The sequence below is a fragment of the Vombatus ursinus genome, unplaced genomic scaffold, assembly GCF_900497805.2.
Source record: "Vombatus ursinus unplaced genomic scaffold, bare-nosed wombat genome assembly UNPS02014959.1, whole genome shotgun sequence".
Classification (NCBI taxonomy): domain Eukaryota; kingdom Metazoa; phylum Chordata; class Mammalia; order Diprotodontia; family Vombatidae; genus Vombatus; species Vombatus ursinus.
The window spans coordinates 379,627-404,947 of NW_020954737.1; the positions used below are offsets into that span (position 1 = coordinate 379,627).

At 39.9% G+C, this 25,321-nt stretch overlaps 1 protein-coding gene across 1 annotated transcript in view; it reads right to left on the minus strand.

Moving 5' to 3' along the window:
- Positions 1–4,204: 4,204 nt before the first annotated feature.
- HGD (homogentisate 1,2-dioxygenase) overlaps positions 4,205–25,321 on the minus strand; it is a 90,717-nt gene continuing 69,600 nt past the window's right edge. The window contains exons 11-14 of the mRNA XM_027845129.1: positions 21,468–21,572; positions 18,755–18,881; positions 11,618–11,799; positions 4,205–4,836 (exon numbers count right to left, since the gene is read on the minus strand). Of these exons, the coding sequence (XP_027700930.1) occupies positions 4,687–4,836; positions 11,618–11,799; positions 18,755–18,881; positions 21,468–21,572 (564 nt within the window). The 3' untranslated portion in view covers positions 4,205–4,686. The remainder of the gene's footprint in view (positions 4,837–11,617; positions 11,800–18,754; positions 18,882–21,467; positions 21,573–25,321) is intronic.

A 25,321-nucleotide genomic window follows, 5' to 3' on the forward strand; every position in this document is an offset into this window, starting at 1 on the left:
CAGGAGGGAACAGAGGCCCAGAGAGGTTAAAGATTTGACCGAGGTCACAAATAATATGTGGCAGAGATTTGAACCTAGGTCCGTTGATTCTAAATCCATTATGCCATGTTGCATTCTTCTTCCCCTCAGAGATGTGCAGATGGTGCAGCCTACAGGCCTCTATCTAGGTCTAAAAGAACCTGGCCATCTCTATCTTCTCTCTTGCCTTCTGTCATTCAGGTTCCAAATCTTTTCCTTCTCTCATCAAGGTTTTGAACCATTTGCCTCTTGTTCTCACTGAGGTGCCATCTCTCTTGGCTCTGACCATCTTTTCTTTCTGTTTCTATTTTTGCTTCTTTCTCTGGTGCCTTACCTTGCTCCTCTTTGCCTATTACATTGAATTCATCTTTTAAAAGCCAACTTCACCTCCACTTTCTCTGGAAGACCTTCCCTGATTTTCTTTTAAACTTCACATAACACTTTGTTTTAAATGCACTTCTAGAGAAACTATGCTGTTATTTATTGGTGGGGGGAGAGTTGTGGGGAAGGAAGGGAAAGAAAGGAGAAAGAATAAGATCACCAGCCTTTGTAGTCTTCTTCAACTAGTTCCTCTCTTGTCATTGACATAGAACAAAGGAATATTGTGGAGGAGGATTAAAAGTGGTTTCCTTACCAGTTTCATTCAGCACTTTTTTTTTCCAGTTTGAATAAATAGAGCTCTGAGAATATTTGCCTAGCTAAGTGGTAATAAAATGACATAAGACTTCAAGGGATCTCAGACCAAAAAACAGATGATATTTAGACTGAGGGACCCAGAGGACACAGCAGAAAAAAATTATTCAAAGAAGAGCTCAAAGAGCAGATGTTATCTTTTTTTTCACAGTGTTATCTTTATTATGTATACTAATAAAAACAAGCTATGCGTAGTAGAGATTCATAGTGTCATCTCCAATCTTCTTTTATTTTTAATGAGTAATTTAGTCACTTTATTTGCATAATTTCAAATTGATATCCAGAACAGCTGGAGCACCTTCCAGTTTCAACAATAGTACAACAATGTGCCTTTCTTTCCACAGCACCACCATCACTGACTTTTCTTAGATTTTGGTCATCTTTGCCAATTTGGATTGTATAAAACCTGAGAGCTTTAATTTGTATTTCTCTAACTATTGTCAGAAGCAGAGTAGCTAGAGTGCCAGCCTCAGAGCCAGAAAGACCTGGGTTCCAGTCTTGTCTGGAACCTAATGACTATTTGGCTCTGAGGAAGTCACCTAACCAATTAGGCAAATGTTATCTTGGCCTGGGCATCTGTTATCTTTTGTGAACAATCTGAATTAAGGGAAGAGCTTCATTGCCATTAACTGAGAGGATTTCATAGACATCAGCTGAAATATTTCATCACTATTGACTGAGAGAGCTCATTAAAAAGAACTGTAGCCTCCTCTACCCTTTCAGGAGAGACTCATTAACCACAGCCCCTGGGAGGTAGCACCTCACCTGAAGACCATCACAGAAGCACAGTGTTTGTGTGTCGGGGGTGGAGTAAGGCTGAAAAAGTTGTGGTCCTCCTTTACAGGGAGAGGCTTACTAATCATGGCATTCCTGATAGATGGTGAATAGGCCATTAGGTAACTCTGAAGGTAACTGGATAAAGACTGATTGGAACAGAAAACTGGTGTCCACTGTGGAGCAACAGAAAATGATACCCAATAGGGAGCAGACATAGCAGAGAGTATTCTTTTGGTGATGTCACCAGAAGACATCAATGACTTTGCAGTGTTAAAGGCTTGTTTCTCTTCTCTGTCTGTGTTCCCTAGCCATATATGTTTTCTTCATGTGTGCCCCTCCACATAAGTACCTTGGTTGTATATGTTCTCCATGTGTATAAGGCCATAAATGAACCTATGTAAACCTACTTTTCCAGCGAAAAGCCTATATATAAGGAAAAGCAAGTTTTAGATTTACTGGGGAATTTTCTGGTATTCTGTTATTACTATGCCATTGCAATAACCATTTTCTGTGAACTAAATTTGTTCTTCAGCTGAATGGTAAGAGTAAACACATAGGTGGGGGTTTGGAGAGGATTTGAATTCACAATGTCCATCCTGAAGTCATTGGTCCTCTTTGAGAATGAACACCAATCTGGATTCATAATGTCTAGAATCTGGGGTAGTTTTCTGGAGGCTCTGGGTATTACATAGTTAGAAGATAGGGATTGGACCTGTGATTTCACTGGTAAAGGAACTCACTGGTGAGGGAACTCCCTCTACTAATGTAGATTGACACTTTCTTTTCAACCTAGAATTTTAAAGAATTATCTAGGGCACTGAAGGCATGGTTGGCCAAGAATCACACAGCCACACATGTCAGAGGAGGGACTTGAACAAAGGTCTTCCTGAGTCTGAGGTCTGCACACCATGGTACATGTAATATGGGTATTGTGTGTGTGTGTGTATGTATGTGTATGTGTATGTGTGTGTGCGTGTGTATCCCTTATCCCCCTACTTGATTCTGAGCTCCACAAGAACAAGGACTTTGACATAGCTCATGTTAGCTTCTCCTCCAGGACTCCTATCATATTACTCTTTATTCAGTATATAATTAATATTTGCTATTTTTGCTTTTTCCTGCATTGATAGAAACATAATGTCTAGAACAAAAGCAGTCATAGTCCTGCCCTGGTCAGACCAATTTGTGTTCAATTCTGGGCATCACATTATCATAATAATTATTATATTTAGATAGCTCTTGTTATGTGACTAGCACTGTGCTAAGCACTTTTTACAAATATTATCCCATTTGGTCCTCACAACAATTCTGGGAGATAGGTGCTATTATTACCCTCATTTTACAGATGGGGAAACTGAGGCAAATAGTGATTAAAGTGATTTGCTCAGAGTCACACAGCTAGTAAGTATCTGAGGCCAGATTTTAAAAGGAGCATTGACAAGTTGAAACTCACCCAGAGTGGGGCAACCAGGATGAAAAGAGAACTTTGAACTCATGTGAAAGGAGGATCCTTTGAAAGAACAGCCTCAAGAATAAATGAATTTGGGTGGAGGGGAGGACAGAATGAAGAAGGATGGTAGAATGGAAAGAATACTTTCTAAACTCTGAAGACTTGGGTTCAAATCCTTCTGATGCTTTCTACCTGTGTGCAAACCCTTTAACCTCTCTGGGCCTCAGTTCCCTCATATATAAAATGGAACCCATGTTCTCTGACTTCAAATACAGTGCTCAACACCAGTAGGGTCAAACTTAAAGAGAAATGAGAACCACTAATCCATGCATAAGAGTCCCTGAGGGCCATATATTGATTTAGTTTTAAAATGTAATGTTATCTATGCTTTTTTGTATTTTTATATATTTTTGTTAAATATTTCCCAATTACATTTTAATTTGATCTGGATTGCACTTAGGAATGTCATGGGCCTGGGGTTTGATATCTCTGCTCTGTACAATATAGGGGGTGTTTTTAAAGAATCTTTCTGTGGTATTCCACTGGAACTATGGTTGTCCTGAGCAGGCACCCCATGACTTCATCAGAGAATGTTCACCCTCAATGATTGGTCACTATTTGCATGTGCATGAATGAAATCACATATAAATCAGGCTAAATGAAAGTTTGTGATGAATATTTATGCAGGGTTTCCCTAAAGTCTTAGTGCTATCTTAAGCTTCAAGTAACTTAATAAAATGGCTTTAACTGGTTTAAATAAAAGGCAGGAAGACTTAGAAAGATACTCTATATATCAAGGAAACTTTTTCATAGAGGGCATTCCCTTCCCAGATATTGCTCACAATCCCTGGGTGCCCCTTTGTGGAAATACAACTCCTTTTGTGGGGGAAAAAAAGGAAAAGATAAAGAAATCACCTAGTGGCCAACCTACTGATGAGCTATAATGGATATGTCTATTGGCAGTTCTGATCTCTTTCCCCTTTGATCTCATGTATGTGTTTAGGAGCATTGTCTGCTATTCTTCTTTCTTTTAAGTCTTAAGATACCGTGGTCTCCCACAGGTTGGGTCCTTCCCAGCTGTGCATCTCCTTTTAGACTTTTGCAGATCCTCTGTCTTACCCCTGCCTGGATCTTAGCTTCTGCTTTGGCCTCATATCTGTCATTGGAAGAATAACCTTCTAGCCAGGGATGTGCTGGAGCTAACTTTTTAAACTTTCAGCGTAAGCATTTATACCTTGGAAATCTACAAATACTACAAATCAGAGCTTGATTTATTGTTTTATTGATTTTCTAGATTCAAAGCAATAGATAATATGTTAATAATTCAGATTAAACTTAAAAATGTGTTGTAGGTACATTCCTCCCCAAAAACACTGCTTACAAAATATTTATGTACCACTGCTCCTAGCTGTGCACCCACACCCACACTCCCCTGCCTTGTATCTTTGGCCCAGACTTGAAGGATTCCTGCTAGATTTCTACTTCTCTCTTCAGACTAAACTACCTGCCATCCTGTGATTGTCCACACCCTGGTCATTAGGTTTGTTATTTCCACGCACTGCAGGAAGGCTTTTATTGGGTAATTAAGCTTATTATAATGGCACTTGCAATACACTTTTGCACTAATTTTCATGGGTTACCTGGGTATGGGAGGATGGGTAATTATTTTAACCAACTACAGGCTTATACAACTATATGCAGAGACCCTGACTTTTCCAAGAAGGGCCCTAAACATAAACTCTTCAGGCTCATTTATGTCCAGTGGGGTTTCTGAACTTGGGCGTGAAGTGGCTCCTCAGGGTTTCCCAACACTTGTAATAGTTCCCATCCAAACAGTTGCATGTCTTGAGACCCCATTTGGTGACAGCCAAACTGAGCGAAGTCTCAAACATAAATGCCTGGTGAAAATACAGAAAAAAGGGGGCAGAGACAAGGGTAAATATCAACAACGGAAGTCTAAGGTATAGGAAAATAATAAAATAGCTAGCATTTACATAGCATTTTAGGGTTTGCAAAGTACTTTACAACTATTATCTCATTTTTATTCTCAAAATAATTTTTTTTGTGTGTTTGGGGAGGGAGGAGGGAGAGAAAAGAGTTTCTCATGGTGTAGGCTGAGCCAGTGGGAGCTAACCCCTGCTTGGACCAAGCCCCCTGGTCCCAGCAAGGTGTCCCCAGTTTAGAGCCTTGGCTATGATCAAGCCCAAAGGAGTACAAAAGGCAAGTTATATGTGTGCTTCGGTTTCACCCCAAAGCTGGATTCAAAGAAGTGGAAGGGAGGAGGGAGGGAGACAAACTACTCCTTACTAACCCCTCATCCTTTCCCCTGAGAAGTTCCCATCAGCTTTTTCCCATAGCCTCAGATGGCAATTTTAGATCACTCAGAACTCCATCCACCCAAATCACAGAAAAAGGAAATGCTTCTGGGCCCCATTTGCTTGAAGATGAAATGCAGCTTCCTGCCACCTTTAGCAACTCGAAGCCTGGGCTTGATAACAGACCAAATTTTGCTGACGGCTCTTATAAAGAATGCCCAAGTTCATGGCTCCCACTGGCACCTGGCTTCCAACCTTCACCAGTCTGGAAGGACCAGGAGAGAACTCCATGAATTGGAGACCATGAAATTGGGACATTCCTGGCCACACTTCACGTTCCCCCCCCAAAAAAACTTAAGTCCTGGCCAAAGAAATTTTCCTGAGCCAAAAATAAATGGAATTGAGATACGTACTGCTTTTGTCATGTTTATTGATGGGGCAGTTAGGGCAGGGGTGGAACACATTGCCAGGCCTGGCTGGCTAAAAAGTAGAGGGGTGGGGGAAAAGCTGATCAGGGATCAAGATAAAGGAACACTTCTGTGGGAGGTGTCAAGCCCAGAAAACAGAAGGCAGTTCAGGGGGAACAGTCACTGTGCAACAGAGGAGAGACAGAGATAGGGGATAGGGATAGCTCATAATCGGCAAGGAGAAATTCAACCTGAAAATTTCCTGAGGTGGGCCCTAACTCCAGAAAATAAATGAGAGAGTCACCTTCTTCTAGAAAAAGGGAGTCACCAAACTATTACTCAGTAGGAAATCAGCTTGCCTTAACTTGCGGCAGTCATCTGAGTGTCCAGGGAAAACAATCCTGGGAGGTAAATGCTGTTATTAATCCCATTTTACAGATTAGAAAACTGAGGCAGAGAGTAAGTGATTTGCCTAAGATTGCACAGCTAGTAAGTGTCTTGGGACTTGAACTGAGGTCTTCCTGACTCTTGGCTCTGGTGCTCTAGCCCAGTGGTGCCCAACTCAAATAGAAACACAGGCCACTAAACCATGTATAAGGATCCCCAAAGGCTATTGACTCAGAAAACCACATATTAACATTATCTATGTTCTATTGCATTTTTATTTATTTTGTTAAATATTTCCCAATTACATTTTCATCTGGTTCATGCTGTCATTATGGCCTGTGGCAGTGTGTCTGAAACCTCTGTTCTTGTCCCTGTACCACCTAGCTGCTATTATCCAGTGTGGCGTCTAAAACAGGGATCATGAACTTGGATGGCCAAAAAAAAAAAATCACATCTTTATTTTCAATAACCTCTCACTGAAATTTAGCATCTCCTTTGATTTTGGATGGAGGCAACAAGTCATTATTGGGAGAAGGGGTCCTTCAACTTCACCAGATTGTCAAAGGGGTCCATGATGCAAAATTTAAAAATCTCTGGTTTAGAAGGACATTTTACTAGCTGCTTCACTGTACTATTGATGTGCGTGTATTGTTGGGTGGGGGGAGAACTACAAGTGACAACTTCAGTCTTGATCAAGCCCTGAGTTCTAAAGTCAGGGAGAACAGGGTAAGCTAGGCATTTGTTGTTAGGTTATTTCAGTTATGTATTACTCTAATGTAACCACATTTGGGGTTTTATTGGCAAAGATACTGGAATGGTTTGCCATTTCCTTCTCCAACTCATTTTAAAGATGAGGAAACTGAGGCAAATAGGGTTAAGTGACTTGCCCAAAGTCACACAGCTAGTAAGTGTCTGAGGTCAGATTTGAACTCAAGATGAGTCTTGTTAGGCCTAACACTCTGTCCACTTCAGCTGCCCCAAAGCTAGGAGAGTCTTAGACAAAATGCTGGCCACTAATCACCACCCCTAACATACTTAGTAGATTTGAGGAGAGAGATGGAACATAAGCAGGGGTGTAATACAATTGACTTGAAGGGGCTGAGCCAATTGTTAAATTTTCAGTGTGAGCATTTAACACTTAAAAATCAGCAAATTTGTTATAAATCCATTTATTGTTTTGTTGGATGTCTAGAATTAAGAAAGTGATGGAGAAGATGTTAATAATGAAGATTAAACTCAAAAATGTTTCCTGTGTACATCCGCCCCCCCAGAGCTGGTTATTAAACATTTACAAGTACATCCCCGTACACCTCAGATCATTCCATGTAGGTCACGAACAGCCTGGGACAGTGTAAACGAAGTACTAGATTAGGACTCAGATAATCCTGGCTCTAACACTCTCTAGCAACATGATCTTGGGAAAGTTGCTTTCCTTTTTCTGGACTTCTGGAAAATGAGGCAGCACCGTATTGTGTGCAATGTCCTGGAAGTCACAAAGACGTGAATTCAAATCCTGAATCAGATGCTTATTGCTGTTGCCTGGGCAAGTGCTTAGCCTCAGTTTCCTCATCTGTAAAATGAAGGGAGAGAGCTGGACTTAATGGCCTCTAAAGTCCTTTGTAGCTTGATATTTACAAGCTTGTGATGCCGAAAGGCAAGGCAGTCACCTAAGTAACTAGGTAACTTCTAAGGTCCCATCCAGTTCTGACATTCTAGGGCCCTATAGCTTTCATCTATCTACCCTGGCCCTGAGGACTGAGTTTGGGTTTAGCTCAAAATGTGAATCCTATGATAAGTTTCATGGTTCAGTTCACTTGCAAAGTGAATATGTCATCAAGCAAGGCATATTGTTGTTTTTGAACATTAGATAGCACTTAACTTACTGTTCTGTTCTTTTTTTAAAAGCTAATTTGCATATGATTTAGAATAAACTTAGATCTTATAGTTAATAGACCCTACCTGCAAAAATATAATAAAATCAAGGATAGCAGCCTACTACTGCAATTATATGCAATTGAATATTCAGAGCACAGCGTACAGGAAATGTTCAACAGATTTTAAGAACCAATCGGTTTTCTTCTACACCAGAGGAGAAAGAAAAGTAATGCAAATGAAAATGTGGTTCACTAGCTCAGGCTTTGATAAGACAGGAGCTTCTGGACTCTCCTTGGTTCAAAAACATAGTCAACAGGTACCATTTTGCCTCACTATAGCCCTGGTCCTGGGAGCTTGCTTTGCCCTAAAAAAAGCCAGGGAGACAGAAGAGACTTGGACAGACTAAGTGCTCTGGGCCATGAGGAAGGGAGAAGAAGTTCAAGAAGGCCTTTAATTTAGCATTAGTTCTTTTTCTCTCTGTCCCCAACAAATAGAAACAGGACAGCTGATGGAGCCCACAGTTTAAGCTGGGAAAAGTTTCATATTCTTTCAAGACTCAGCCCTTTTAAAATATTTGGATCCTTATTCCGATCCTTCTAAAGATAAGAGGCTATATTTCTGGGGCCTGAATAAGCAATAAGTTGACTGGTTTGTTGAAATGATTTTTTTTTTACAATGGATGCTAGACCACCAGAATAACAGTTATCTATCCTATCTATCATCATGCATAGTATAATAAAAACTAGCATTTATATAGCACTTTAACATTTACAAAGATATAAACCTATAAAATATATACATTTATATATATGTGTATATATATATATATACACACACACACACACACATACACACATATATACTGTCAGGATCCAAGATCACCCCTCTCTTTTTAGAAACCTTATTTTCCAGAGCTAAGGCCCAGCAAGCAAGCTGTGCCCTGAGCTTGGCATAACAACAATCCTTTGTGCTCACCTCCTGAATGATCACTGCTGCAACAAAATTACAGAATTGTTGGTCCCTGAGCTCAGGCAAGCGCCAACCAGCCCAGACATGAAGCCTGCTATGAACGGACTTTTTGTCACTAGACAACCTTGCCTCAGTGTTGCTGTTGTACCTCACCAGTGTTGCTATACTACACTGTTTGATTCTTTATCTAGCCACAAATATATAAATTAAGGTTTAGCCTCACTGCCTCAGGCCTCCTACTAGAGATGGCCCCAACACATGTGTTAAATTTCTGTCCCCTAGCAGAATAAAGAGAGCTTTTTTGCTTTTAACCTGTGTGAGCTCTTTGGTATTTTTGGAGTTAACAGTGGTCGCAAAACCTATGTGACTCTTTGGTCATTAGCGACTAGAGAGTTGACAATATACATATATATATACATACACACATGTATATGTGTGTATACATTCATACACATGCATGCATACATACATATGTGTGTATGCATGTATATATATGACATATATATAAATAATTTGACCTTTACAACAGCCTTGTGAGGTAGGTGATATTATTATGCCAATTTTAAAGTTGAGAAAACTGAAACTCAGAGTAGCTAAATTACTCGCCCAAGGTCAAAGAACTAAAATATTCTGGAGACAAGATTTGAACAGAGGTCTTTCTAACTCCAAGGCCAACTCTCTATCCACTACACCACCTAGTGAGGGTCTCCCATGATCTCAAATTGTTATCTATACCTCTGAGCCAGTTGCTATTACCCCAGCCACACTCCTACAGAGAGATCCATCATCTACTAATCTCAGTTTGTTGGGATTCTCAGCAGGAAGGGCACCTTTCTCCTGATCTGAGACTTTATAATCAGCAACAGTTCCATTCCTTTCTCCCCTCTTTACACCCTCCCTCACCATCTTTGAAGGGTTTGTTGTTAATAACTGTTATGTTTATCATGTTAATCATAAAATGATTCTTCATTTTATTTTATTTTTCATTTTTATTTTCTCTCTTCCACTCACTCCCCAGTTCCCATTTAAAATTAAAAGAAAAAGAAAATTTTTGTAATAAATATACGTAAACAAATTTCCACATTATTCATGTCTGAAAATTTGTCTTACTCCTCTCCTGGTAGGGAGACAAGATCAAGGCAAGAAAAATGAGAACTGAAATAGTACTTATTTCTTCATGGTAAAATAGAGAAGAGGTAGAAGTGTCTCCAACCCCTCACTTTGCATATATATCATATATAGATATATGTGTGTATATGTATACAAATATACATATAATTTTATTTACATACATATCTAACATATATAAATAAAAATCAATAAACAATTTATTAAGTCCCTACTCTGTGCTAAGTACTAGCAATACAGAAAGAGACAAAAGACAGTGCAGACAAATATATACAAAGTAAGCTATATACAGAGTAAATAGGAAATAATTAACAGAAGCAAGGCACTAGAATTAAGAGGGGTTGGTTTCTAATAAAAGATGAGATTTTAGTTGGAACTTAAGGAAGCCTGGGATGTTGGTAAATAGAGATGAGGAGGGAGAACATTCCAGGCATGCAGGACAGCTGGAGAAAATGCCTGGAGCTAAGAGACAGTGTCTTGTTCATGGAAGGGCCAGTAGGCCAGTGTCACTGGATCAAAGAGTACATAGTGGCAAGTATGATGTAAGAAGACACACACACATATCTAGATATACACATATATACATAGATTTTTTCTTCCCTGTAGGTGAAAGAGGTAATTTTTTTTGCCTCATTTCTTACCTAGCCTTAATCATTGAATGGGTGTTACCTCAGGCAGACTGAGGTTTGGGAAAGATTTCACAAGAAATATAAATTTCTTGAAATATAGCTCTGGAAACCAGGCATTGATAAAGCCATTGGGATTCAAATGGAACTACTTGACTATGCCTTAAATCCAAATCACTCCACCTCTCACTGTTTGGCCAATAAGTCCCAGCCCAAGCTTCTGCTGGTCATTGTTGGGTTTTGATGGCTCAGAGTGAGTATAAATAGCAATTGTTTCATTCTGGCCAGAAACCCTGAAGGTCTTCCCCTTCCAGATTGATTTTTTTTTTGAGTAGGTAAAAGAGACCATTTTTTGCCTCATTTCTTACCTAGCCAATTGCTGAATGGGTGTTGCCTCAGACAAACTGAGACCTGGGAAAGACCTTAGCTTAAAAAGGCCAAGGATTTCCCACTGCATCTGGGACAATCTCTACTCGTCCTGATCTCTAGCTTGCCACTGGACCCACATGACTCTGAAGGAGAAAGTGAGGCTGGTGACTTTGCACAGTCCTGCCTCACTTAAATCCAATTCACTTTCTAGTCAAGACAACACCTTCCTGATGTCATTGGTCCTCTTTGAGAAAGAAGGACAAACAACAACAAACAACATATATACATACATATATACATGTGTATACATATATACACATGTGCATGTATATATATATATATATATAATGTATACACACATGCTTACATGCATAAATACATACATATACTTGTCTCTCACATTGGAATATAAGTCTATAAGCTCATTGTAATTAAGTATTATTTCATTCATGTGTTTGTATCCTCAGTCCTTAGTACAGTACTTGGCACACAGTAGGTAGTTAATAAATACTTGTTGATTGATTAATGATCTCAGGGCTTTGGGGAGACGAACGATGAAGTTGGGGCTCACTGAATGATAATACTGGGATTTAACATGCTTACCATGGTTCCATCTGCAATTCTTTCTGGCTCCAGCTTGGCCTTGCTTGCCTTCCCAAAACAATCCCCGTCTGGGCCATGAGGTGTCATGGCACTATGCAGGCTGCCTCCTCCAGACTGGAATCCTTCTTGCTTTGCTTCATAGTGCCCTTTAATTAACCCCATGAATTCACTCATGCAGTTCCCTAGGGGATTGGAAATTTGTTTTTTATAACATAAAGGAAAACAGTTATAGTGCTTGAAACTACAGTCCCAAAATACTTCAGAGAAGGGAGGGTGGGCTTTAGAGAATGAATAGAATACTAGGGAGGAAATACAATGATAAGATCCTAGCTCTGGAGTAGGAAGAACTGTGTCCAAATGCCACCTCTGATTTGTACTACCTGTGTAGTCTTGGGCAAGTCACTTAACTTCTCTTAACCTCTGTTTACTGATCTATAAAATGAGGAGTGTGGACTAGCTGGCCTCTAGATCTTTGACCCTTTGATTATAGATTACAGGGCTTCAATCCTGGAACCCAGCATTTTACTGAGGTAGGTGTGAATTTGCCCAGGACTTGGGTGTAAGATCTTAAAGAAATGAGGCTAAGCCTAAAGGAATTCAGTCTGTGGCAAGAAATTTTGATAAAAATAAAATTTGAGCTGTAACTGTACTTTTTACATTATTGGTCCAGAAACATTTAAAATTATTGATCCTGAAACTTTCTTCCCACTTGGTTTCCATGACACTGAATCTTCCTTGTTCTGCCAAGGCTTTTTGGTCTCCTAGGCTTACTACCCATCCTCCATCCCTTTTTCCCCAACTCTGGATTTTCACCTACCAACCTTTTGTCCTCAAGTCTCTTCAGTTCTATATCTTCACTCACTCATTACCGTTGTGAACTCATCTGCCTTTATAAGGCTTCAACTATCACCTCAATGGGGATGACTCATGAATCTCCACCTCCACTCCTCCTCCTCTCTAGTGTTTCCAGCTTCTTACAAGACATAGCCACCTGTCTGTCTTGTCACAATGCTATCTTATTCCTTTCTGATTTTGACCCATCACCTCTGGTGACCATCTTCTTCAAATAGAGAAAGAGAAAAAAAAAGAACAAACAAAAAAAGAAAATCAATTAAAAAACAAAACAAAACAAAACCCTAACAGCTTGTGATCCATTATCCTCTCTCCCTACCCCATCACTCTGCAGACAAGAAGCTACAGAAAAGCAGTGAGAGTTAAGGACAATTCCATAGACCCTTGGAGAGAAGGGAGCATTTAAACATCCAGGAGTCCAGGGAGTAGGGATGGTTGAGGGCACCATGACCTGTTCCTGAAGATCTTCTGAGACAAGATCTGGTATTTTCATGACTCCAGCCTTTATCAACCTCCTTTTCACCATGATTCTTCCATTTTTCTGTCCTGGACTGCCTTGGCCCACATCTTTAGAGCTCCTCTTTGGGTCATGATTCTTCAATGTATTTGACCTGATCTGATCTTAAATCTCATTTTTGCCCAACCCTCACTTACTGTTACTTTTCAGCCTTAGCTAGCTCAAATCACTTTGGCCAGTTTTTATCAACTGTTTGGAAAGTGGCTTCCCAGACCTACTATTATTTACTGTTATTCTATATACATCATCCTTAAACTTTTTGGTTTAGGACCCTTTATATCCTTAAAAATTATTAAGGAATTTCCCCACCCAAAGAGCTTTTGTTTATGTGGGTTATATCTATCAATATTTACTATATTAGAAAGTAAAACATCTTATTATTATTTTGAAAATAATTTTGACCTCAATGACCCCTTGAAAGGATCTCACAGACCCCTGGGGGCTCCAGGACCACACTTTGAGAACCTCTGCTTTTCGCCTGTGCTCTTTCCCCTGTGTCTGCAGCTGTAGATAGGAACCATAATCAGCATTATCTTCAGAAGTCCCTGCTCTCCTCAAGCCCTTCCCAGAAGGCTATTAGCTGGGAATGAAAAAGCACAAAAGCGATTTCTCTTTTTATAAGCCATAGATAGATAATTGAAGGTTTCTTTTGCTAGCAAGGATTAAAAGCTACAGAAAAGACATTTACAAGAGCCTTTTGCTAGAAGGCTACTGTGAAGTCCTAAACCTCTAGCACCAGACATGTAGCTCTGTATATGTATTGGACAAACCTTTGATTAAAAGAAAATGTTCAGGGTTAGTTTGAAAGTTTAGGTCTACTGAAACCTTTGTAAGAAGGTTGGGCCTCTGGCTTACTTAATGTGACCCTGGGCAACATCCCTAACCACTCTGGGCCTGTGGGTCCATATTTGTCAAATGAGGACATTCAACTAGATGGTTTTAGACCCTTCCAGTTCTAAATCTATGAAATCTATGAGTAAATCAGCATGGCTAAGGGTTAGTGAATCATGTGCCTAATTATATTTAGGTGTATATATTTCTTTAACCCTTGCTTTAAATTCTATGCTTTCATGATTTACTGGATCTATGATTTCATCAGTGTGGGTACTTCCTCCTACCAGATTATGTAACAACCTCTCTACGCATTTTATAAATTCCTCACATAAGAACCACTAAATGTGTTGAGGGCTCTACCTTGATTCTTTTCATATCTTAATGGAACCAACGTAGTTTTCTATTGCCTCAATCTTAAGCTGAACTCATCTATTTGTAGTGTCTATCCAAGGTATATACATATATACACACACACACATATATATATAATATACACACATGTATATGTGTATATATAGAGAGAGAGATAGGTGTATATATGTACATATATATGCATATATATGTATGTATGTATGCATATATATGTATGTATGTTAGACAGAGAGATGAACTAGCTCAATGAATGGATTGCCCACCAATGACATGTCCTAATCCAGGAGAATATAAGCCCCTTGAGGTCAGGGAGAGTTTCATTTTTATCTTTGTATGCTTAGTACCTAGCACATAGTAGGTACTTAAACGCTTATGGGATTGAATCTAGGCAATATAGGTTTTTCATCCACTTGGGTTTTCTGTGTGGATAGGTCCACGATCTCTTTTGCATAATAATGGCTTTCACTGATGAGGTTTGGTAATATCCCAGAGCTTACTGCAGTTAGTCCCATGAATGACACATCCAAATAAGAATATTTGGAAAACCTCCTCATCCACATAGAAGTCCTTTTCTGTGTGGACTCTGTGTGCAGGACCCTCTTCATGACACTGGCAGACACCTCAGGTGAGCATGTTTCCAGGGCTTATGCCTGGCTTGATGCTCACAGTCAGTGAGTTGATCAAAGCGAACTCCGTAGGTACATCTGTCATAAAATCCTGTATTATTTTAACATATGCGTGGGAGATATCTTATTTGAGGAGAACCTTTAAAGCAGTTGGATTGTATATCATCTTTTAAAATGTCATGATCAGCCATTGTTCGCTTCACAGTTGGAGCAGAGAACCCTCTTTTTATAGAGGAGGCATTTGCAAATGAGAAAATGAACTTTGACCTTTGCCTGGGTCCATCCTGCCTGTGGCCTGTGCTTCGTTGTGTGGACAGTGAGGCCATCCACTTGGTGGCAGCTTATCCAAACTTAAGTTCTCAAAACCAGAGGGAAATGTACAACTTTGCAAACCAAACCTATAAAATGCTAGCCAAAGACACATCCCCCTTCTCTCTGTGTGAGTCCTAGCAAAGTGCCAAACCTTTTTCTTCTTTTTTTTGCTTGGCTCTGCAGCGATTCTGCTCGAGGCCCTGAGGAGATGAATGTGGCAGAACCCGACAGGAGGCTGGGAGTGTGACAGCCACAGCGGGGAAGGTGAGACTCTCATCACAACTCCACTCCTTTTTTCCCCCTTAGAGAGGGAATGTAGGAAATGGAACAAGTTTTCACATAAAATTCACATGTCTAAAAGGCAGCCTTAAGAGGCACTGTGCATAATGATTAGAGAGGTAGCCTCAGAACCAGGAAGGTTCGGGTTCCCCTTCCTCTGACACGTACTGGCTGACCCAAGGCAAATGGCTTAACCCGGGGTGGGGAACCTGTGGCCTCGAGGTCACATGTGGCCCTCTAGGTCCTCAAGTGCGGCCCTTTGACTGAATCCAAATGTCACAGAACAAATCCTTCTATTAAGCGGATTTGAGGTCCTATTTGTTTTGCAAAGTTTGGATTTAGTCAAAGGGCCACACTTGTGGACCTAGAGGGCCACGTGTGCCCTTGAGGCCGCAGGTTCCCCATCCCTGGTTAACCTCTTGGGGTTCTTGGGAGCTCTCTAAGCCTCTACACTCTGACCTGCATTGGTTGAAGGAGTTTCCTTATCTTCATGTTCCCAATGACATTGAGATCCTTCTCCCTTTGAAAAAGTATAGACTCACAATGGGAAGAGAACTCAGAGATCACCTGCCCTCAATCCCACTTCAGTCTATATCCCCTCAATGATTACCTCCATAACTGATTATCCAGCGTCCACGTTCAGTGACAGTGAACTCAATTTTGCCTTATTTGACCCATTTTACCTCTGGTCAATTCAAGTCATTAGAAATTTTTTGTTTATCCTGAACTGAAATTTGCCATCCTTTATCTTCCATGCATTCGCCCTACCTTTGGTTTCTGGGGCCAAACAGAACTACCTAATTTTTCTATATGACAACTCTTCAAATATTTGAAGACAGTGATATTGTTCTCCACTCCCCACCCCTCCAGTTTTATCTTCTCCAGGTGAAATCCAAAGCCTTCGATAAATGCTTGCTTATCATAGGGCTAAGGGCCCTTACCTTTGTGGGTACCACCTAGATTTACTTCAGTTTGTCATTATCCTTTCTGCAATGTGCCACTCAAGACTGGACACGAGATTCTAGCCATGGCCTGACTGGGGCAGAGTGCCACTGGAATCTTGTCCTGTGCATTCTACTTCTATTAATACAGCCTGGGATTAAATTGGGTCTTTTGGCTGCTGCATCACACTGTTGACTCATAAACAGGTTTGCTCCTGGCTCCATTGTGCTCAGGCTGGCTGTTTGCTGTTTCAGGGAAGCCTGAAGGTCACCTTCACGGCTTAGTGGGAGAGAAGAGCAAGGCAGAAATTCTGCTCTGTTCTGAATATAAATGTCTGTGTCAGTGGGTTCAGTGCTAGTGTTTTTATGTCGCTTTTCACAGATAACAGGAAAGCAGTCCTTGCCTGTCTGATTAATGCTGAATTCAGTTAGCTAAGGTGGTTTCAGGCTACCTAGAGGCAATATTTTTATGGGAATAATTCCCCGCTTCACCCTTAAAATTATATCAAAGTTACATGGCTTTTTGCTTATTGCTATAAGAATATTTTTTGACATCTTGAGTAAAACTCACTGGTTCTGCAGTTGTAGATTTGGCTCAATATAATTACATATTTACAAAATATAATTGAAATTCATTAAAAATTGTAGGAGAAATATCTATGGTATCAATGAGCATGAGAGGCAGCACGGTCGTGGATAAAGTACTTGGAATCAAGAAGACTTGGGTTTGAATCCTGTCTCCACACTTACTAGCTATGTAACCAAGTCACTTAACTATGCTCCACCTCAGCTCCTTCATCTGTATAATGGGCCTAATAATAATAATCCCTATGTCATAGAATTGTTGTGAGGGCCAAACTCAGTAATGCTAGGTGGCCCAGTGGATAGACTGCCAGTCCTTAAGTCAGGAAGACCTGAGTTCAAATCTGACCTCAGACACTAACTAGCTGTGTGACCTTGGGCAATTCATTTAACCTCTATCTGCCTCAGTTTCCTCCTCTGAAAAATGGAGATAATAATAGCACTTATTTCCCAGGGCTGTTATATGGATCAAATGAGATAATATTTTTTAAAGTACTTTGAGAACTTTAAAGTGCTATATATAAATATGAGCTACTATGATTATTTTGATACAAAAAGACTGTACTTACAGCCAAGCTTTATTTGTTTCTTATTACCTTTTAGTAGGGCACCCAATTTTATTAAATTCAGACCTATAAACTTTGCAAAGGTCTGGGATAAGGGACAGTTTTTGCCCTTAAGGAGCTTATCATCTTGGAGGGAATTAAGATGCCAGCACAGATAACTATACATGATCTTGTGACAAATAAATTGGACAGTTGCAAAACAAAATGCTTCATGAAGTCAAACAGAGATGGTTATTATTGGCTCGGGGAAAAGGAATCAGGGAAGACTTCATGGAGGTGATGGCATTGAGTTGGGCTTTAAAAAGATGGGTAGAAATTCAACTGGTTGAGGGAGAGAGAAAGGGAAAACAAGAGGCCAGCATCTCTTCCAGAGGCACCTAGGTCTATCATCAACAAGTCAAATAAAAAGTCATTTACTAAGTGCTTACCGTTTGCTTTGCTTGACTTTGGAAGGACATGACAAGAATCAATTAAAAAAAAACTAACAAGTAGACCATTATTCTTCCTTCCTTCCCCATTTTTTTTCTTTTTGGTGAGGTGATCAGGGTTAAGTGATTTGCCCAGAATCGCACATCTAGTGAGCGTCGTGTGTCTGAGGCCGGATTCGAACTCAAGTCCTCCTGACTCTAGGGCCAGAGCTCTATCCACTGCGCCACCTAGCTGCCCCTTTCCTTCCCCATTTTCAATCTCTATCTTCTCTCTTCAGGAGACAGAAAGAGAGCAAGAGTCAAGGACAATGCCATTATCATCATCATCATCACCACCAGCACCATCATCTTCATTGCTAGCATTTACATATATTATCTCATTTGATTCTTACAGCAACTCTGGGAGGTAAGTGCTATTATTATCCCCATTTTACAGAGGAGAAAACTGAGACAGAGAGAGGTTAAGTGATTTGCCCAGGGTCACATAGCTAGGAAATGTCTGAGGCTTAGTAAGTGTCCCGTTTTCCCTACTCTTAGTCCAGAGCTCTGTCCGCTGTGGCACCTGGTTGCTGTGGGCCTTTAGAGAGGCAGGGGAATTTGACCATCTAAGATTCCAGAGAGCAGTGATGGGAACCCTGTGATCTGGTCCAGCTGGTCTCCTGAGACAAGACCTGGCATTCTCATGACCCCAGCATTTCCAGAAAATGGCTAGACTTTAATTCTAAGTGTGCTGGCCTCTCTGTTTTTGCCCCAAAGCGTGACCTCTTCACTTGGTTCATCCTTGGTCTCCTCGGTTCTCTAATGCGCTCTATTAAGTAAGAGGATTACTGTGATAATAAGGAGGTCGGAAGGTGTGTTCAGCAACTCCCCAGCGAGGTGGAAAGATGACAAAATCAGCAATAGCCACTCCAGGACGCACCGACTTAGCCGTCAACACAGTGAAAATGGACGGATCCTGTGAAAATCGAAAGAATTACCAACTTCAATAAGACAGTGATCCAACAAAATACCTGCTCTTCTCTTGCTGGATGTAACTTTTGGTTGTAGTTCACGATTTTTCCTGGATGTTCCAGTTCTCTGATTAAGCCAGGCATCCTGCCTCCACTGTGGTTCCCCTAAGATGTCTAGACCTATTGGCCTAAGTACGGCAGTGATTAGGCCTCTCTGGATTTTCCCCCTGCTATGTTCTGTAGCAAGGTGCTACATGTGAGTGAAGCACAAGCTGATTTTCATCCCATTGAGGTTGTGTCTTACAGAACATATGGTACATAACATCCCACTGAGCTGAGAACCTAGTGTTCCTCTGACCCTGCAAAATAAGGACATGGTAACTTTAAGTTAGATAGCAGGGGACAGCTGATAGCACAAAGGGTCAGTCCAGAGGCTTTGGGTGAGAAAAATTAAAATGAAAATCATATTGAAATTCTGCATAGATGAACCAATTTCTCTCCGAGGATCCCCAAGTATTTCTCAGCTCTCTTCAGAGAGGCAGGTCCTGAGAAGTGATGTATTATTTGTTTTCTTTCATTTCTTTCTCTGGTCCACAGGTTCTGAACCTGAAGTCTGTGAACTTAAAAAGTTTTTTTTTTTCTTAATAATTCTATTTCAATGTAATTGGTTTCTTTTGGAATCCTATGTATTTTAATGTGTACATCTAAAAACATTATTCTGAGGAGTTCCTAGGTTTCACCAGAGTGCCAAAGGTGTCCAAAACACACAAAAAAGTTAGGTATCCCCGCTCTGTCATTAAAAGGTACCCCAGATCACAGGCTACAGATTCATGGTAGAGGTAAGCAGAAGGAGTTTATGCTCATCCAGGGATAGCTCTACTTGAGGACTAGGTTAAGAGACATATGCATACTGAAAAGGAAATATAACAAGGGAAGAGAAAGCAAGAGGGAAAGAGAGTAAGAAGGAAAGAGAGAAAGGTCCAAATAATGATAAAGGAGTTTGACATTTTTGGACCACAAGAGATCTAGGCAAGTGCATAATAGTGAGATGATTTTGAAATTAACTAAAATGCCAACTCTTAGTCTTGTGAAAGGACAGGTAGGTGGTGTAACGGATAGAGTGCAGGGCCTGGAGTTAGGAAGATCTGAGTTCAAATCCATCCTCAGATATTTACTAGCTGTGTGACCCTGGACAAGTTACTTCATCCTATTTGCCTACAGATGAGTTTCCTCATCTGTAAAATGAGCTGGAGAAGGAAATGGCAAACCACTCCAGTATCTTTACCAAGAAAACCCCAGATGGGGTTACTAAGAGTTAGACATGACTGAAAAAGGTTGTGAAAGTTCAAATTTCATAGGATCATAACACCTATAGTTGTATAGGATCTTAGAGGTCATTTAGTCCAAATCCTTTATTTTACAAAGGAGGAAACTGAAGCCCAGAAGTGAGGAAGTGATTGGCTCAAGGACATAGAGAGAATTAGTGGTAGAGCCTCAACTGAAACATTGGTCCTTAGACTTGAAATCTAGTACTCTTCCCACTAGATATGGGAAACCCATTAAATAGGAAAAAGTAGTGAGACTCAAAGTATACTCAGCTTGATAGGGATACTCTTTTTAAAGGCTGATATATTTATTCTTTTCCCCCTTGGCATTTTTTAAAGGTTGTTATTTCTCAGACTGGTGCTTGGGTATCACAAAGATAACTGAATTAGCCTAAAGCAATTCTTCTATCTGCCCTCCTGCCTTCTGCTTTAATTATCTCTCTGTATTGCAGATTAAGTTAATCTAGTATGAGCTAGGCAACAAATCTCATTACCTCAGTGGCTGGGAACTCTCCTAACACTTTGTACTTCTCAGATACCACGTTTTCTTAGTATTATGGTTATTTGAGTCTTTTCCCCAATATTAGACTGTAAGCTCAGTTAGGGCAACGATTAAATCTAATTTCTTTTTTGTATCTTTCCAGTGCCTAACGTAGTAATGATACATTCACTATAGGAGCTTGATAAATGTTTATAGAAGAAAGGAAGAAGGGAAGGTGGAAGGAAGGAAGAAAGGATTATGGAGATGTAGCCTTGTGTTTGCTACCCTGGAGATCTATGTCATAGGTCAATGGTACTCAACAATTTCAATTCAACAAGCCTTTATTATGTTTACTATATAAGTCACGTGCTTGGTACTGTTGATACAAAGACAAAAACAACAACAGCAACAAAATCTCTGCCTTGAAAATATTTATATTATGGACTCTAGATCATTGGAGCCAGAAGGAAACTTAGAGATCACTGAATCCAACTCCCTCACTTTATAGATCATAAAAGTAGTCCAAAGAAGTGCCACATTTTGTTTTTTCAGTTTGGTGAGATTTTGACCTTATTTTTGTGAAATATACCCCAAAGTTCATGTTCTAGAATTTTCTTTGGAACTTACCTTTAATCCAAGTATTAAATTCTGTGGACAACTTATATTGCAGCTAAAAACCACTTAGGTCCTTTCTCATTGCAAGAGGATATCCAGACCAAATTATTTTCCTCCCAAAGGAAAGCATCCCTTCCACTCCCAGAGATGTTTTCCAGTTTAGGACCTACCGCATGGTCAAAGGCAACACTGTTGATGACCATAAAGTTCTCCAGATTGTATTTATAGGGAGTGTAGTTTCCATGCCATGCAACAACATTGAATGGAGAAACATCCTGTTCGGTAAATAAACAGAGATTTAGCACACATCTGTCAGTCATGCAGCTAGAGGAAAGCATAGGCACCATATCCTATTCTGTAGCCTGCTTGCCTTCTTGCTTACCTTCCTTCCTTGTTGCCTTCTTCCTTCTCTCTTCCCTTTATCTCTCTCCCTCTTTTTCCTATTTGTACTTTGTTTCAGAAACTGAATTACTATTATTATCAATAATAAATTTATATGACACTTGATGGTTTGTAAAATATCTTGCATACATTGTGTATTTTTATCCTCATAACCTTGTAAGGTTAATACTAGTATTATCCCCATCTTATAAATGAGGAAATTGAGACTCAGAAAAATTAATTTACCACAGGGCCACACAACAAATAAGTGCCTGAAGCAAGATTTGAACCCAGGTCTTTCTGATGCCAAGTCTAGCACAAAGGATAAGGAAGCTCCAGCTTGACACTAACAATGACTTGAACATGAAAAAGTGCTGTAAACACGTCAAGACATATTTGATCAAATAAGTAGACATAATGAGGACAAGGTATTTTAAAATGGAAAGCTCAAGTACTGCTCTCCGAAATTCTTTACATTTTGGATAGATTATCTATCTACTCTTTCCAATTCAACTTTCTTTCCCCTAAAATAATCTATACTATTGAATGATGGAGAAGCATCTGACTATACCCCTCCCCCTTTCAGGTAGCATTTGACTCTGGTTACTAAGTAGCAGGACCTAGCTTACTGCCTCTGGTTGAATCCCAGAGTTTTGTGTTTCCCATTTTCTTCTTTTCTCCCAGAACTCCCTAACATACAGCCATTGACAAAGGGCTAGAAAGGACTTCAGAGTCCATCTAATATGACTCTTCATTTTGTAGATAAGGAAACTAAGACCCAAAAAGTATAAGTGATTTGTGACTTAGGCAAGGATTCAAATTCAGGTCCTGTGTTGCCAAGCTTTGTGCTCTCCATTGCCCTAAGCTGTCTCATATACTTTCTTTGGACTCATAAAAGGTATTGAGTGCCCTTAGGTTCCCTAGCTGGAGACAGTCTCCTCTGGTGGTGAAATATCCTGAATGATGGACAATTCTGAAACCAAGAATCCTCTGGGCTGTGAGATTCAAATGGATGATTGGGATTTCATAAGCTTCAGTGGTGCGATAGGTGTTCATTATTTTTTTTAAATCTACCATCCTATTTACTTGCCAGGAAGCCAGGTTTCCTTACTTGGCTGAGTGTTTGCACCTCTGTGTGCTCAATAGTACTAAAATAACCTGGGGCATCTGTGATGGTACTCAGTAACTTGAATGATTGGACCATAGTGTTTGAGGACACACCCAAACTGTTTGGGTCAATGGCTTTAGTTGTGGTGTTAGCCAGACATGCCTTTTGGATTCAGATTATAGATTCATTGTCCTAGATCTTACCAGAGGTCTCATGAAATTAAGTTACAGATCCTTCATCAGTCATAAATTAGCAAATATTTGCCGAATGCCTACTATGTGTTCAGCACTGTGCTAGGCGCTGGGGTTGCAAAGACAAAGTGAACAGAAGATGCCACCTTTGTTTGAACCAACTTCTAAACTCTTGTTAAGGAATAGCCTTTTAGATCTTTCAACACATTCTTTTGAATATCAGAATGATGTCATATCTTTGTTTTCCCAAGATAGATTTGATTTTTGACAGCCAAAAGTCCATTCAGAGCTAAATCTGATGAATGGAATAGCTAATCATATTGGGTAATACCATTTTTGATTAAAAAATGAGGTGTGACTAAAATACATTAGCATTTTACACATTGTTTGCATTTTGGTTACAGAAGACAGATGATAAAACACTCCTTTTGATAGAGACATTTATAGGTGCCAAGTGTTTGAAATGTTGTCAGAAGAAGATGCTACATTGGCTTGTTTTTATTTGTTATTAATGAAAGTTATATGATGGTAGAGGAAATGCCCAAGTATAAAAAACAAAAACATCAATAAAACATTTTGAAGTGAATTGTTATCTCCCCAAAATGAGATGTGGCATAGAAATGATGAGACTGATTTTCTTACGTGGTTTACAAATGGATTCTGAAGGAAAGTTCCAAAGAGGCATTTTAAAAATGTCCTATGTAATGGCAGCCTCATTGGAATCCATATATCAACTTCCAAGATGACTTATTTGAAGAGGATAATTCTTAATATCTTCTAGCAGGATTGGTGGTGCAGTGGATAGAGTACAAGGCCTGGAGTCAGGAAGACTTATCTTCCTGAGTTCAAATCTGGCCTCAGGCACTTACTAGCTGTGTGACCCTGGGCAAGTCACTTCACCCTGTTTGCCTCAGTTTCCTCATCTATAAAATGAGCTGGAGAAGGAAATGAATGGCAAACCACTCCAGTATCTTTGCCAAGAAAACCCCAAATGGGGTTCACAAAGAGCGGGATACAATGGAGCAACAAATTCCTATTTGGATGTAAACTTATGCATTCTAGGATGCTGGTTAAAAAACTAGTCATCACCTAGTTATAGTTTTGTTTAGTACTTCATCACCCATAATTTAAAGAGTTAAATTTCATGGAACAGACTATAAATTTTATATACATTGAGAGAAGGAAGAAAGCAATGAAGACAGGATGTTTGATGAAGGAAGTTGAACCGGGAAGGACAGTCTGTTAAGATAGGGAAGGGAAGGGGCAGCTAGGTGGTGCAGTGGATAGAGCTCTGGCCTTGGAGTCAGGAGGACCTGAGTTCAAATGTGACCTTAGACACTCGACACTTACTAGCTGTGCGACCCTGGGCAAGTCACTTAACCCCAATTGCGTCACCAAAAAGCAAAACATATATATATATATGGGGGAAAAGGAGTGTATTTTAGGCAGAGAAAAACAGCAAAGATAAAGTAAAGAAGTAATAATGAGCATAGCTTATTCAACATGTGGTGGATAGTGGTGTTACCACAATCATGGTAGAGGAGCAGTTTGAGCCATGGAAACAAGAAGTTCCTAGTTGTACTCAATAGCCCTAACAAAGGCATTAGCATTTCTCCTATGTCGAATGCGTTTGTTATTTATTCTCTCTATCTATTCTTTCTAAAGGCATCTTCTCTGTCTTTAGGCATAGACAAAACCAGGGATAGGCCAAGCCTCTGGTGTTTCTAAATTGGGTTTTATTCTGTGGGCCTTGAAGTAATTGTGTTGGAAGGAGGGAGAGAAAAAAGAAGCCAGGTAAAGCTTCCTGGTGGCAAGATATTGAGGATCTGAGGAGCCTTCCAACCTGACTCACTTTTCCTGTGTATTTTTGTGTTGCTCTAGGTTGTAGGCGTCTCTCTGAGAAAGTCTTTTTCATCAGGCTGATAGTTCCATGAGGTCTTAGGCACAGAACATACAAAAGAACTGTATAACGATGACTCTTGAGTTACAAGGGAGCTCTTGGGTATGCAAAGAAGCTTGGAGAAGTAATTTCATATATACATATATACACTTAATATTCTTAGAATATTCTAATTCAAGTCAATTAAACAAGCATTTATTAAATACCTATTATATTCAAGGCACTATGTTATAATTAAAGGGTTGCCACAGACTCTTTAGGAGTTTGAAGGGGAAGCTAAGTGGCATAGTAAATATGGTACTAGGTCTGGAGTCAGGAAGACTTGAGGTCAAATCTGCCTCAGATATTTCCTGGTCTCATCTGTAAAACGGAGATAATTTTAGCAGCAACCTCCCAGAGTTACAGTGAAGATCAAATGAGATAATTGTAAAGTGCTTAGCACAG